The sequence below is a fragment of the Bos javanicus genome, chromosome 13 (assembly GCF_032452875.1).
Source record: "Bos javanicus breed banteng chromosome 13, ARS-OSU_banteng_1.0, whole genome shotgun sequence".
Lineage (NCBI taxonomy): Eukaryota > Metazoa > Chordata > Mammalia > Artiodactyla > Bovidae > Bos > Bos javanicus.
Window position 1 is genome coordinate 24049526 of NC_083880.1, and position 15437 is coordinate 24064962.

The 15437-nt window shown below is 38.2% G+C and overlaps 1 protein-coding gene across 7 annotated transcripts in view; it reads left to right on the forward strand.

Annotated features, from left to right (window-relative positions):
* The window catches only part of ARMC3 (armadillo repeat containing 3), a 92154-nt gene that overhangs the window by 11673 nt on the left and 65044 nt on the right, over positions 1-15437 (forward strand). For all 7 annotated transcript variants that reach the window (XR_009740247.1, XM_061435990.1, XM_061435988.1 and 4 more), the window contains 3 exons: positions 6607-6724; positions 11406-11531; positions 15198-15266. Coding sequence is in view for 6 of the 7 variants with exons in the window: in XM_061435990.1 (XP_061291974.1) it covers positions 6607-6724; positions 11406-11531; positions 15198-15266 (313 nt within the window). In the remaining variant the exon portion in view is untranslated. The remainder of the gene's footprint in view (positions 1-6606; positions 6725-11405; positions 11532-15197; positions 15267-15437) is intronic.

The window sequence follows — 15437 nt, forward strand, 5'->3', positions numbered from 1 at the left end:
GGTTCCTGACATGTACAGGAGGCAGGAATCAAGACTAACCCCAAGGAAAAGAAATGCAAAAAGGCAAAATGGTTGTCTCAGGAGGTCTTACAAATAGCTGTGAATAGAAGAGAAGCTAAAGGCAATGGAGAAAAGGAAAGATAAACCCATTTGAATGCAGATTTCCAAAGAATAACAAGGAGAGATAAGAACACCTTCCTCAGCAATCAATGCAAAGAAATAGAGGAAAATAATAGAATGGGAAAGACTACAGATCTCTTCAATAAAATTAGAGATACCAAGGGAACATTTCTTGCAAAGATGGGCAGAAAAAAGGACAGAAATGGTATGGACCTAACAGAGGCAGAAGATATTAAGAAGAGGTGGCAAGAATACACAGAAGGACTATACAAAAAAGATCTTCATGACTGAGATAATCATGATGGTGTGATCACCAACCTAGAGCCAGCCATCCTGGAATGCAAAATCAAGTGGGCCTTAGGAAGCATCACTATGAACAAAGCTAGTGGAGGTGATGGAATTTCAGTTGAGCTATTTCAAATCCTAAAAGATGATGCTGTGAAAGTGCTGCACTCAATATGCCAGCAAATTTGGAAAACTCACCAGTGGCCACAGGACTGGAAAAGATCAGTTTTCATTCCAATCCCAAAGAAAGGTAATGCCAAAGAATGCTCAAACTACCATACAATTGCACTCATCTCATACGCTAGTAAAGTAATGCTCAAAATTCTCCCAGACAGGCTTCAGCAATATGAACCGTGAACTTCCATATGTTCAAGCTGGATTTAGAAAAGGCAGAGGAACCAAAGATCAAATTGCCAACATCTGCTGGATCATCAAAAAAGCAAGAGAGTTCCAGAAAAATATCTACTTCTGCTTTATTAACTATGCCAAAGCCTTTGATTGTGTGGACCACAACAAACTGTGGAAAATTCTGAAAGAGATGGGAACACCAGACAACCTAACCTGTCTCCTGAGAAATCTGTATGCAGGTGAGGAAGCAACAGTTAGAACTAGATAGGGAAAAAAAGACTGGTTCCAAATAGGGAAAGGAGTACGTCAAGGTTGTATGTTGTCACCCTGTTTATTTAACTTATATGCAGAGTACATCATGAGAAACGCCTGGCTGGATGAAGCATATGCTAGAATCAAGATTGCCGGGAGAAATATCAATAACCTCAGATATGCAGATAACACCACCCTTAAGGCAGAAAGTGAAGAGGAACTAAAGAGCCTCTTGATGAAAGTGAAAGAGGAGAGTGTAAAAGTTGGCTTAAAACTCAACATTCAGAAAACTAGATCATGACATCCGGTCCCATCACTTCATGGGAAATAGATGGGGAAACAATGGAAACAGTGAGAGACTTTATTTTCTTGGGTTCCAAAATCACTGCAGATGGTGACTGCAGCCATGAAATTAAAAGACGCTTGCTCCTTGGAAGAAAAGTTATGACCAACCTAGACAGCATATTTGAAAGCAGAGACATTAGTTTACCAACAAAGGTCCGTCTACTCAAAGCTATGGTTTTTCCAGTATTTATGTATGGATGTGAGAGTTGGACTATAAGGAAAGCTGAGCGCTGAAGAATTGATGCTTTTGAACTGTGGTGTTGGAGAAGACTCTTGAGAGTCCCTTGGACTGCAAGGCGATTCAACCAGTCCATCTTAAAGGAAATCAACCCTGAATATTCATTGGAAGGACTGATGCTGAAGCTGAAACTCCAATACTTTGGCCACCTGATGTGAAGAACCGACTCATTTGAAAAGACCCTGATGCTGGGAAAAATTGAAGGCAGGAGGAGAAGGGGATGACAGAGGACAGATGGTTGGATGGTATTACTGACTCAGTGGACATGAGTTTGCGTAAACTCTGGGAGTTGGTGATGGACAGGGAGGCCTGGCATGCTGCAGTCCATGGGGTCTCCAAGGATCAGACTTTGACTGAGTGACTGAACTGAACTGAACTGAAATTTCTTGAGTCACAAGCCTTTCCTCTGAACTGTGCTGATCATTCCCATTAGAGTGTTGGGGGTTGGGGGGTGGGGAGGAAGATCTAGGTCATTTGCTGAGGCCTTATATGTCCTTATTTTTCAATAATATTTCTGCTTCCTATTACATATTTTCCTCTTAGTCAAGCTCCTATTTTATCTACCATAAATGCAACATTCATTTCCATTTTAAACCTTCCTGGTGTTGTTTCCCCCAACAGAATGTCCTTTCTCCTTATCTCAGCCTACCCTGTTGTATCCATTCTTCAAATCACACGTAAAATTCCACCACCTCTATAGACCTTTCTCCATCTACCCCAGTTCAAATGAATTCTCCCTTCCCCAAAGCAACATTTATTGTCTTTCCATGTTTTTGTACTTCATATAATCCTAGAATTATATATTTGGAAGAGCTCTGAGAGATATAATCCAACTTTCAAATTTTCAGATTAAAAAAGATATTGTTAGGGATTTCCTTGGTGGTCTAGTGGCTAGGAGTTCATGCTCCGAATTCAAGGAGCCCAAGTTTGATCCCACATGCCACAACCAAAATATCCCTCATGCCCCAACTAAGATCTGGTGCAGCCATATTAATATGAAAAAAAATGTTAGTGAGCAAGTGATGACCCCAAGTGCTCTGAAATTCTGGGGTTACCTTTAATACCTAACTAAGATAATTCTTACAAAGAAGGCAATGGCACCCCACTCCAGTCCTCTTGCCTGGAAAATCCCATGGACGGAGGAGCCTGGTAGGCTGCAGTCCGTGGGGTTGGGAAGAATCGGACACGACTGGGCGACTTCCCTTTCACTTTTCACTTTCATGGATTGGAGAAGGAAATGGCAACCCACTCCAGTGTTCTTGCCTGGAGAATCCCAGGGACGGGGGAGCCTGGTGGGTTGGCGTCTATGGGTTGCACAGAGTTGTACACGACTGAAGCGACTTAGCAGCAACAGCAGCAAAATAATTCTCAAGCCTCAATCTCCAGGCACTTTTGGAAGTTCTTCCTTAAAATTTCTGTGAATTTCCAGGCCCTTATATTCCTGGTCAGTGCTGCAGACAGCATACTAGCCATGCCTCTAGGCTCTCCTAGAGGCCATTTTTTCTCAGTGGTTCATGTCACTGGAATCCATAAGGACCTATAAGCCTGGTGCACATAGCAGATATTTACTGACGATCTGTCTTCCAGAAAGAGTCTAAGAGGCTTGAGACTTTGAACACTCTTTCAGCTCTAGTACAGAGTTAGACATGTGCAAGTAACAGCTCCAGCTTCAATTTGTTTTATTATTCAGAAGATTTAATAATTTTTTATTAGGGATAATTAGTTTTTTAAATAGAAGCTAGAAGTACCTTTGTTATTTTAAGTGAGCATTGAGTAATATATAATTGTTTTGCAAAGACTATATGACCTTTACAGTGTTATACTGTCATCTCACTTGATAGAAGACCCTAATTAAAATAAACCAAAACAGTAATGCATTTTCTATTTGGCTTTCCTAATTGGTGTTTGATTTCTGCATTTTAACTTAAATTTCACATTTAAGTTAAATGTGTAACAGCTTCAATTCGTATGTTAGATAATGTTGCCCTAAAATCCAACAGCTATTTTCCCTCCAAGAGGTATTTTTATCCTAGCCACGTCCTTTCAGGTCATTGCTTACTGCCATCTTCTCTGTCTTCTCTACTCTTCTAACCTCACACAATTATGTCTCCTTATTCAGAGTAATCTCTCTCTCCATCCTCTACTCAAAAACGAACGTCAATTTTGTTACATCCCAAAACACATTAATGCTCAAAATTCTCCAAGCCAGGCTTCAACAACACGTGAACTGTGAAATTCCAGATGTTCAAGCTGCGTTTAGAAAAGGCAGAGAAACCAGAGATCAAATTGCCAACATCTGCTGGATCATCGAAAAAACAAGAGAGTTCCAGAAAAACATCTATTTCTGCTTTATTGACTATGCCCAAGCCTTTGACTGTGTGGATCACAACAAACTCTGGAAAATTCTGAAAGAGATGGATACCAGACCACCTGATCTGCCTCTTGAGAAATCTGTATGCAGGTGAGGAAGCAACAGTTAGAACTGGACATGGAACAACAGACTGGTTCCAAATAGGGCAAGGAGTACGTCAAGGCTATATATTGTCACCCTGCTTATTTAACTTATATGCAAAGTACATCATGAGAAACACTGGGCTGGAGGAAGCACAAGCTGGAATCAAGATTGCTGGGAGAAATATCAATCACCTCAGATATGCAGATGACACCACTCTCATAGCAGAAAGTGAAGAACTAAAGAGCCTCTTGATGAAAGTGAAAGAGGAGAGTGAAAAAGTTGGCTTAAAACTCAACATTCAGAAAACGAAGATCATGGCATCTGGTCCCATCACTTCATGGCAAATAGATGGGGAAACAGTGGAAACAATGACAGACTTTATTTTGGGGGGCTCCAAAATCACTGTAAATGGTGACTACAGCCATGAAATTAAAAAGATGCTTACTCCTTGGCAGGAAAATTATGACCAACCTCAGTTCAGTTCAGTTCAGTTCAGTCACTCAGTCGTATCCGACTCTTTGCGACCCCATGAATTGCAGCACACCAGACCTCCCTGTCCATGACCAACTCCCGGAGTTCACTCAGACTCACGTCCATCGAGTCAGTGATGCCATCCAGCCATCTCATCCTCTGTCATCCCCTTCTCCTCCTGCCCCCAATCCCTCCCAGCATCAGAGTCTTTTCCAATGAGTCAGCTCTTCCCATGAGGCGGCCAAAGTACTGGAGTTTAAGCTTTAACATCATTCCTTCCAAAGAACACCCAGGACTGATCTCCTTTAGAATGGACTGGTTGGATCTCCCTGCAGTCCAAGGGACTCTCAAGAGTCTTCTCCAACACCACAGTTCAAAAGCATCAATTCTTTGGCGCTCAGCTTTCTTCACAGTCCAACTCTCACATCCATACATGACTACTGGAAAAACCATAGCCTTGACTAGACAGACCTTTGTTGGCAAAGTAATGTCTCTGCTTTTGAATATGCTATCTAGGTTGGTCATAACTTTCCTTCCAAGGAGTAAGTGTCTTTTAATTTCATGGTTGCAATCACCAACCTAGACAGCATATTCAAAAGCAGAGACATTACTTTGCCAACAAAGGTCCGTCTAGTTAAGGCTATGGTTTTTCCAGGAGTCATGTATAGATGTGAGTGTTGAACTATAAAAAAAGCTGAGCACCGAAGAATTGATGCTTTTGAACTGTGGTGTTGGAGAAGACTTTTGAGAGTCCCTTGGACTGCAAGGAGATCCAATCAGTCCATCCTAAAGGAAATCAGTCCTGAATGTTCATTGGAAGGTCTGATTTTGAAATTGAAACTCCAATACTTTGGCCACCTGATGCAAAGAACTGACTCATTTGAAAAGACCCTGATGCTGGAAAAGATTGAATGCAGGAGAAGGGAACAACAGAGGATGAGATGGTTGGATGGCATCACCAAACTCGATGGACATGAGTTTGGGTAAACTCTGGAGTTTGTGATGGACAGGGAGGCCTGGCGTGCTGCAATCCTGGCGCAAACAGAAACAGTCAGACACAACTGAGTGACTGAATTGAACTGAACTGAAAACACATTAAGATGTCCATTTAGAAAGGGTCAACACAAAGAAGCAGCTAAAGCGTTGAAATTCAATTTTCTTTTTTTTTAAATTTCTTTATTATTATTACTTTTTTTTACTTTACAATATTGTATTGGTTTTGCCATACATCAACACACATCTGCCACTGGTTTACACGTGTCATAAACAGAACATCCTCGTCCATGGTCTCTGGAAACGGAAGAAAACAGTGTAATAATTTGTTTTCTCCTTGACCAAAGAAAATCCATAGGGGTCATGAGTTTGTTATTGTTTATTTCAGCTAAATGTGAATTCTCAGGATCTCACAGCAGGATACAGGACTTCTTACAGTCCTATACTTTTTATTTATACTATATTACCTTTTCCTTGCTCCAGATTTTATCCAGTTTTATCTTTGGTGATCTGCTGCTTTCTTTAAATTTTTAGTTGTTTCACATAAATGTAGTTCCTGCTTTTCAAGAAATGGTATAGTGGTTAGAAAGTAGGTACTGATCACTGAGTTGCCAGAGTATCTAATAGAGCAGGTTATCAAGGATTCTTGTGTATTGATGAAGAATTATACTAAGATATGTTATTTAATGAGCATCTGTTATGTGCCAGACAACTTGCTAAATGCTTTACATGGATGATCTCTAATCTCTTAATCCTTCACAGTAGGTATTATTATACCCATTATTCAGAGAAGGAAACTGAAATTCTAACAGCTTAGGTAACTTTTTTGATTTCCCGTGGCTAAAATGACAGACTACACCACCAGGTTCCAAAATACTTTGCTTTTCCCTCCATACTCCAGGAATTTCAAAGCCAGCAATGTTGACAACTCTCCATCAGTGATATTTTTTAAATAAAAATTTTGCAATGCACTTTGTGGGCAGTGACCACATCCTTTTCGTAAGATTAATATTCTCCTTAAGTTTCAAGACACCATTCATGTTTTATGTGCTTTTTAAAACTCATTTGTGGCTATGATATTTTTCTCTCTGCCTTTCAGTTTGATCCATTAACAGTTGAAAGCAAGAAAGTCGCAACCGTGGTACTAATGCTTAATTCTCCCGAAGAAGAAATTTTGGCTAAAGCATGTGAAGCCATTTATAGATTTGCTTTAAAAGGTTTGGATTTTTTCAATTTATCTTTCTATTTCATTATTTTCTTAAAATATTTACTACATAATGGGCACTTTTCTCCTTAGTCTTTAACTTACTTGTCTCATGAATTCTTTCAGACAACCAGAATATCATTTAATTTATCACCTGAAAATAATGTATCTCCCTATGTTCCTACCCTAGTCTTAAAGAGTAATTTAGTCAGGGTAGAACAGTCATTTTGAAGGCTTTATTGCAGTTTAAAAAATTGTAAATGTCACAGGAGCTGAAAGAGCTCCTAAGGATCAAATCTGGAATAATTGTGTGGCTCAGTGGTAAAGAATCCACCTGCCAATGCAGGAGATGCAGGCTCAATCCCTGGGTAAGGATGATCCCCTGGAGAAGGAAATGGCAACCCCCTCCAGTATTCTTGCCTGGGAAATCCCATGGACAGCAGAGCCTGGTGGGCTACAGCTCATGGATTTGCCAAGAGTTGGACACAACTGAGCACACACACACGCATGCCATCCTAGATTTACAGCCCGAAGAAGAAAAATATTATACAGATTAAAAAATGATTGAATGAGTAAATAAACAGGAGAGAAAAGACAAATCTCCAATGCAGAAGAATCCCAGTTTATGCAGATACTCTGCCCTCGAGGAGGTGGGACACAACTTCCCGCTCCTTAGGGGCTGTGCATGGACATCTTTCCAGAGAGCACACAGTGGACACCTGGGGGAAAGTGTGTAGCGGAGAAACCTGACAGACCCTGCCTCTGCCAGGCGATCAAAATCAGCATCAACAGAGATAACATGTGCCCTTGACGTAATGAAAAGAGTACTTCACTTCTGTTATTTGCCCCCAACCTAGAGACTCAGTCTAAATATGATTTTTTAAATCAAACTCCAATTCAGGGACATTTTCCAATTATCAAAAACAAGGAAAGTCTCAGGACTTCCTGGTGGTCCAGTTGCTAAGACTCTGTGCTCCCAATGCAGGGGACCCGGGTTTGATCCCTGATCAGGAGAAGGCAATGGCACCCCACTCCAGTTCTCTTGCCTGGAAAAATTCCATGGATGGAGGAGCCTGGTGGGCTGCAGTCCATGGGGTCGCTGGGAGTCAGACATGACTGAGCGACTTCACTTTTTTTTTCACCTTCACTTTTCACTTTCACGCATTGGAGAAGGAAATGGCAACCCACTCCAGCGTTCTTGCCTGGAGAATCCCAGGGATGGGGGAGCCTGGTGGGCTGCTGTCCATGGGGTCGCACAGAGTGGGACACTACTGAAGCAACTTAGCAGCAGCAGCAGCAGGGAACTAGATCCCACACGCCACAACTAAGCGTTTGAATGCTGCATCTAAAAGATCCTGTATGCCGCAACTAGGACCCGGCACATCCAAATAAATAGGTAACTGTTTAAATTAAAGTCAGCAGAGCAACATCTTTAAAGTACTAAAAAAAATTAAAACTTTCAACCTAGGTTTCTACACCCTGAAAAAATATCTTTCAAAATCATAAGTGAAATAAAGTCTTTTTCAAACATTCAAAAACTGAAATAGCTCTTTGCAAGGAGACCACACTACTAACTATATTAAGTAGGTCCTTCAGGCAGGAGGAAAATGATACCAGATGGAAATATGGAAGAAGAATAAAGATAGAACACCAGAAATGGTAACATATAATGTTTTTTATTTGAATCACTAAAAAAACAAATTAGTTATTTTAAACAAAAATAATAATCATATATTGTGCGGTCTGAAACACGTGTAAAAGTAAGATATAGGACAACAGAACCAAGGTAGAAAGGTTAAAAAAAAAGTGGAAGTATACTATATAAGTGTACTGCATGTGAAGTAATATATACTACCACTTGAAAGAAGACTGTGCTAGGATATATACCACAGTCCCAAAACAATGATATCAAATAAGCCAACAAAGGAATAAAATGGAATCATAAAAATTTCATTTCATACGAAGAAGGCAGAAATGAAGAAAAGAAAAACAATGATGAAACACATATGAGTTAAACCTAAACATATCAATAATCAAATTAAATGTAAATGGTCTGTATACGTTAAGAGGGACAGGGTGTTTTATTGGATATAAGCAAGACTAAACTACATTCTGCCTTCAAAAAATGCACTTAGAATATAATGAAACAAATAATTTGAAAGTAAAGGAGGAAAAATGATACCCTATGCTAGCACTAATCAACAGAAAGCTGAAGGAGCTGTTACTATCACAAAAATGGAATGGTATCAGAGATAAAGACGATATCAGAGATATCTCTTTATCAGAGATAAAGATGACCATTTTGTAATAATAATAAAGGGGCCAATTAATCAACATGCTATGAAAAATCCTAAACAGTTGTGTTAAGTACTTAATATCAGATTTTCAAATTATATGACGCTAGATGCAAAGAGAAATAGACACCCACAATTATAGCTGAGGATTTTGATACTCTTCCCTCAATAAATGAAAGAACCAGTAGATAGTAAATCTATATGGATATAAGAGATTTGAACAGCAATACAAATGAATTTAACCTAGTTTATATTTTTAGAACACTCTAAGAACATCAGAACTCTCTTCAAGTGCATACAGAACATTTATCAAAATAGATTATATTCTGGGCCATCAAACAAGCCTTAATAAATTTAAAATTCCAATCATACAAAATATATGCTATTCCATATTAGAATTATATTAAAAATCAATAACACAAAGAACTCTGAATAATCACCCAATAGCTAGAAAATAATAACATACTTCTAAATAACCTAAGAATGAAAGTGGAAATCAAAAGGGAAATCCAAATTGAAAATGAAAACACAGCATATAAAAAGTTGTAGGATGCTACTAAAAGAGTACTTATTGTACCAAATGACTATTAAAAAACAAGAAGGTCTCTCAAATCTATGACCTCAGCTTCCACTTTAAGAAAATAGAAAAACAAGAGCTAATGAAACCCAAGCATTAGTGTTAAGAATATAATATACATGTGAGCAGAAATCAGTGAAATAACAATAGAAAACAGAAAAACAATGGACAGAAGCAATAAAATGAAAAATTGGTTTTTTGAGATGAATAAGAGTAATAAAAATGTCTAGTCAGATTGATAAATAAAAAGATATAAGACATTATCGATATGAGGAATGAGAGAGGAGACATCACTACAGCTCCTACATATATTATAAGGATAATTAAATATTATGAACAATATAAAGCCAATAAATTCTACAACTCAGATGGATTGGACAAATTCATTTTAAGACAAACTCTCAAAGCTCACTAAAGAAAGATAGCCTGAACAGCCCCTTATCTATTATAGAAATGGAAATTTATAGTTAAATATCTCACAAAGAAAACTTAGGTCCAGATGTTTTCACTGCTGAACTCTACCAAACACAGAAGAAATAATACCAATTATATAAAAATTCTGTTAGAAAATTGTAAAAGATGGGATATTTCTCCATTGATTCTATGAAGCCACCATTTATTTAAGTATCCTAAAGTTTATCCTTGAATTAAAATTTATTTGGGACTTCCCTGGTGGTCCATTGGTTAAGACTCCATGCTTCTGGTGTAGGATGCTCAGGTTTGACCCCTGGTGAGAGAGAAGATCCCACATGCTGTGTGGTACAGTGGCGGGGGGGGGATTTTTTTTTACAAAATATTTTCATCTAAATTAACTTTTAGAACCTCAATAAAACGCAAAATTATGGAAAATTTGAGAAGGATTTTTGTAGTAATCAACAATGCATATTTCAACATATTCTTTTCAAGTGACTAAATATTTAGACACAAGGCAAGTCCATAGACTATAGGAAGATACAGTCTGTGTTTTGAGAAAGGTGTTATCAAAATAAACCTGTAACTTCAGGTACAAAATATCTTCATTTTCTGAGAAAACTAAGGCAAAGAAATATTCTCCTCTTAAATTAATTTTGAAAGTGAAATATATGTCATCATAGCTGGAGAAATTGCAAAGTTGAAATTAATCAGGACCTAAACATTATTCCAGACTTTGCAGAATGATATCCCACTTACAGGGTATGGATAATCTGCTTCTACAACTGGGCTCGATGCTGGCTTTCAGTGACCTGGTTCTGGGGCTTCTTGCCGTAGCCATGATGGCTGCAGGCGAACCTGTTGGGTGAAAAATGAACACCCTAAACTCCACCACACACACTTGAACTTGAGGTGGAGATTCTCTGCGTTAATTTTCATAATTAATTATGCCAGTATTACTGAGTGCCCATTAGATGCCTGGCACTGTGCTAGCCACTGCAGTTATGAAAGAACAGAATAAAAAGGGTATCTGTCTTCATGGAAAGTCAAGTTACAGGAGAGGAAGCAAACAATCACAGAGATCATTAAGTGGTATGAAGAAAATAAAGCAGGATAAAGAGCAATCAGAAAGACTGGTATGTAGTGATGACAGTAGGTAGGATGGTCAGAGGAGACCCCTCAGGAGGTTAAGTATGAGCTAAGAACCAAAGGAGAAAGCTAGTTGTGTAAACATCGAGGGAAAGGAGAGCAGCAAGCATCCAGGATACTTTTGCTCTAAAGTTTATTCTAGAGAAATATGTGTAGAAGCAGAGGAACGTGAAAGGCAAACGGCAAATAAACTGGAATGACACAAGGAAGAATTTTGATGAGATTGCTATCCATTTCTGATTTTATTTTACCTGTGATGGTAGGTGAGGAAAATAAAGCCACCCTCCTTGAACTTGGAGCTGTGGAACCTTTAACTAAGCTACTCACCCATGAAGACAAAATTGTGAGAAGAAATGCTACTATGATATTTGGAATCCTGGCTTCTAACAGTAAGTATCTGCTTTTAAAATCATAATCAAGTAATCTCACTTGACACATTATCCTTGTTTAAATTTAACCTTAAGGGATTCATTTTAATTTTATTTATTTTATAAATCCATCTCTGGAGGTTCGGTAGACTAATTCTGCCATATTGAATGTGGCATATTACATTATTTATAAACAACAAAAAAGGGGAAATATTTAAATTTCTCCTGTTTTATTCTGTGTACACACCACAGAGTTTATATACCAAAGGTGCTTCCTAATGCCTCCTGTGCAACTCATTTTAAACACAGAAGGATTCTTTGAAGGATTGGGTCCTTTGCCCAAAGTCATGCAGATGGCTAGTAGCAGAACTGAGATGAGAGCTAAAATTACAGCTTTACTCTCTGACCAATAGTTCAGTAGACTTTCTATTCACTAAATCTCTTAACATTAGTGTCCATGCTAAGTCAGGTTCTCCTTCTAAATGATTTTGGGGGAGAAAGAGTTATAAATTCTTGTTTATACTTACATTTTCTAATGAAATATCTAGGTCTCTGTGACTTTTTTCCCCTCTTTTTTATGTTCTTAGTTTCTATTGATTTTATTTAGTATTCTTATCTTTCCATTATATGAGGAGTTTATCATCTGTGAAACCCTACAATTTGTTTGCAGATTTTTCTGAGCAGGTTTTTACATTGAATTTCATGAGTTTCTAAAGGAGTCTGTGGCCCCTAAATGTTATGAATACTCTTACATTTGGATGCTACATGAGATGGCTCTTTTATTTTTTTACAGAACTAAATATCCGTTTATTCATTTATAAACCATAATGAAACCAGTCAGGTATTTCCCCTCACCAGCAGATCTTGCTTTGGAAAAACAAATACACAAATTTCAGCAACCTCAGAAATTTCATTAAACCTGCAGAGAAGCATAATTCATTTTGGAGTTCAATTTTATGTTCAAGGAATCAGTACCTATCGTAAAGACAATTACTATAATCTCTTTGCCATGCAAAATTATCCCCGTTTATTGTGGACCAACTGCAGGGCCAACTCCTGATAAGGCACTCGGCAAGTTCACGTCCTTGAGGATGGCCCCTTCCTCTTTCACACAGCATAGTCTCAGAACCTGAGGCCAAAGTAAGTGAAAAGCAAGCCAATGTCAAATGGGTTCTCCTGAGACCAGTGGTACTAAACTCAAGCCAGAAGGCAACCTGATGACCTCTCCAGAAGCAGCCCATCCGTGAGCGACAAAATGTAACCTCTAAGTACAAAGTTCCAATTATCAAAAACAAACAGGAGTTGAGCATAAGCTATAGTTGGCACTTCCTCTCGGAGCAGGGAGCAGAGAACAGAGAACCGAGATGGCTCTTTTAGAACTGTCAAACCACAATCTGTAAGCTGGCTGACTAGGCTGTAACCAGTGCTAGGACCAATGCAGTCTGCAACTGCAAAGCTTAATCATGGAAAGAGCTTGGCTGTCTTCAAGGTCTCCACTGAGTGCTTGAGTCTCAAGTATACTGAATTCTATGATTCTATGAAGTAGGTGAAAAAATCAAACAATTATTGGGGTTAACGCTCAAACGATAAAAAATCTGCTTGCAAAGCAGGAAACCCAGGTTCAAGTCCAGGGTCGGGAAGATGCCCTGGAGAAGGGAATGGCAATCCACTCCAATATTCTTACCTAGAGAATTCCATGGACAGAGGAGCCTGGCAGGGTACAATCCATGGGGTTGCAAACAGTCAGACACGACTGAGCAATTAACACTTTCACTTTAGCTGATTTTCTATTTGAACTATCTGGTGATATGGATAAGACATACCATATCCTCAAGTGCTTGTGAACCTCCTTTTTTGCTGAGAGCCAACACTATTATATATTATATATATATAATATATAACTGTTGCTTCACTTTTCATATGTGTCTAAGGAGATTTGGAATAAAAAAAAAGCAACTGGTCATTTGACCTAAAATGAAGTCATGCTTCCAGACTAATATATAAATAAATACACCTCTGAAGCTGCATGATTAAATCATCGTCTTTGGACAGTCTTTAAATAACTGATTATTCTTCAGAAATTTGTATCTTCATATGCTTTTCCACATGCTTATAGTGGATGAACCAACAGAATGTTCCAACATTCCAGGTGCTAAAGGCTTGCTATGAAAACCGTCTTCCCCTTTTGCAGTTTCAAATAAATTCTTTTTTTTTGGCTACAGTGATTGAGCTATGAGCCTGTGCCATGCCTGGGCCATCCAAGATAGGCACGCAAATTACTTTGTTAAACCTTTTTATCAAACAGGAGCTTCTGTCTTCTTTTACCTTCCAGCTAGTATTTATTTTTTTAAGTTTCTTTTTTTTTTAATGTGGACCATTTTTAAAGTCTTTATTGAATTTGCTACAGTGTTGCTTCTGTTTTACGTTTTGGTTTTTTGGCCGCAGGCATGTGGGACCTTAGCTGCCCAACCAGGAAGCAAACCCAAACCCCACTGCACTGGAAGGTGAAGTCTTAACCCTGTATTTAGTTTAATGTAACCGAGACTCATTTAATTAAGTCAACTAAAGAGGGAGCTTTCATCAGGATCCTTGTGAGAAGTAGCCTTGTAAGCCCAGACTCTACATTACTTAAGGCAATCAGAAGAGCTCGCTGTCTTAGGAAAAAGGTTGATGTAAAAGAGTATGTATGATCAAGAGTAAATTAGATGGTGAACATTATGCAACCAAAAAATTGTGACTAAGAATTAATCCAAGAGCATAGAATGTCTTTCCTCTACTTCCCCAAAACTCAATTATTCTCTTGTACTGAAAGCCTATTCACGTACATAAGTTCACTAGCCTTCTTTGAGTCATTTTGAACAGAACAGAGAGAAAGAAGTTTTGACTGGTTGAGAGACAGCTATATCCCTGAATTCCACAGGAAAAGGTGTCTAAGAAAAGGCATATATATCCAGTGGTTAATCCCCTAGACCATATGTTTCAGCTGCTGCAAAGTGAACTTTTCTAAACTTCTGGTAATGCTAATTTTGACTGACAGAAAAGATAATCAACCAAGAAGAGAAATTGCAAAACTGAAGTAACAGCTGTGTCTATTTCTAAGAAAAAGGGCGTTAAGGAGAGCAAGAAAGAAATAGAGGCATAATTGTCTAGTTTTAATTAGGCTCCTATAAATAGGACAAAAGTGAACTTTAAAAAGTCAATATATCTAAACACTTTTGGCATTTGTGATAATCAAATGGAATGAATACAAGATGTACTTATGAAAAAAGGCTGAGGTTAATTCTTATTGGCATTCTGTACTAGTTTTATTAAAAATCTAAATTTTAAAATATTTTTAGTATCTTCCCCCCCCCCAAAAAAAAACAAAAAAAGAATTACTATTACATAATAAGCAAGTGCAGGGCACAGTAACTCTACTGCTGGTATTCTAGGCACTTTTGAACATTTATGGTTATCTTTCCTAGTGTTTTGGAAAGCAGGACAACTGAGCAATCAAGGAACATGGGCTAGAGTCTGTCTGGAGTCAGACAGACCTGGCCTGCCTTTTACTTGCTGTGTGATTTTGAGCTTCAGTTTTCTTATCTGTAAAATTAGGTAATATTAGAACCTATCTCATAAAGAACTATTCCACAGACATTGCCATTATTATTATTATTAAACATTAATATTCTGTTTCTTCTTTTGCAGATGATGTTAAAAAACTGTTAAGGGAGTTAGATGTCGTGAATTCTGTGATTGCTCGGCTGGCTCCAGAAGGTAACTCTGCAACCTACATCTATGTAAAAAATGGGGAATGGTTTCTTATACACTTCTGATTAAAGTGTCTATTGAAAATAGTTTATGAAACACCAATTGTGAATTATCATTAAAATCTCTCAAACTAAGATGGGCTCCAACCAAAGTAAGATTTGTGGAGCTTTGGTTTTC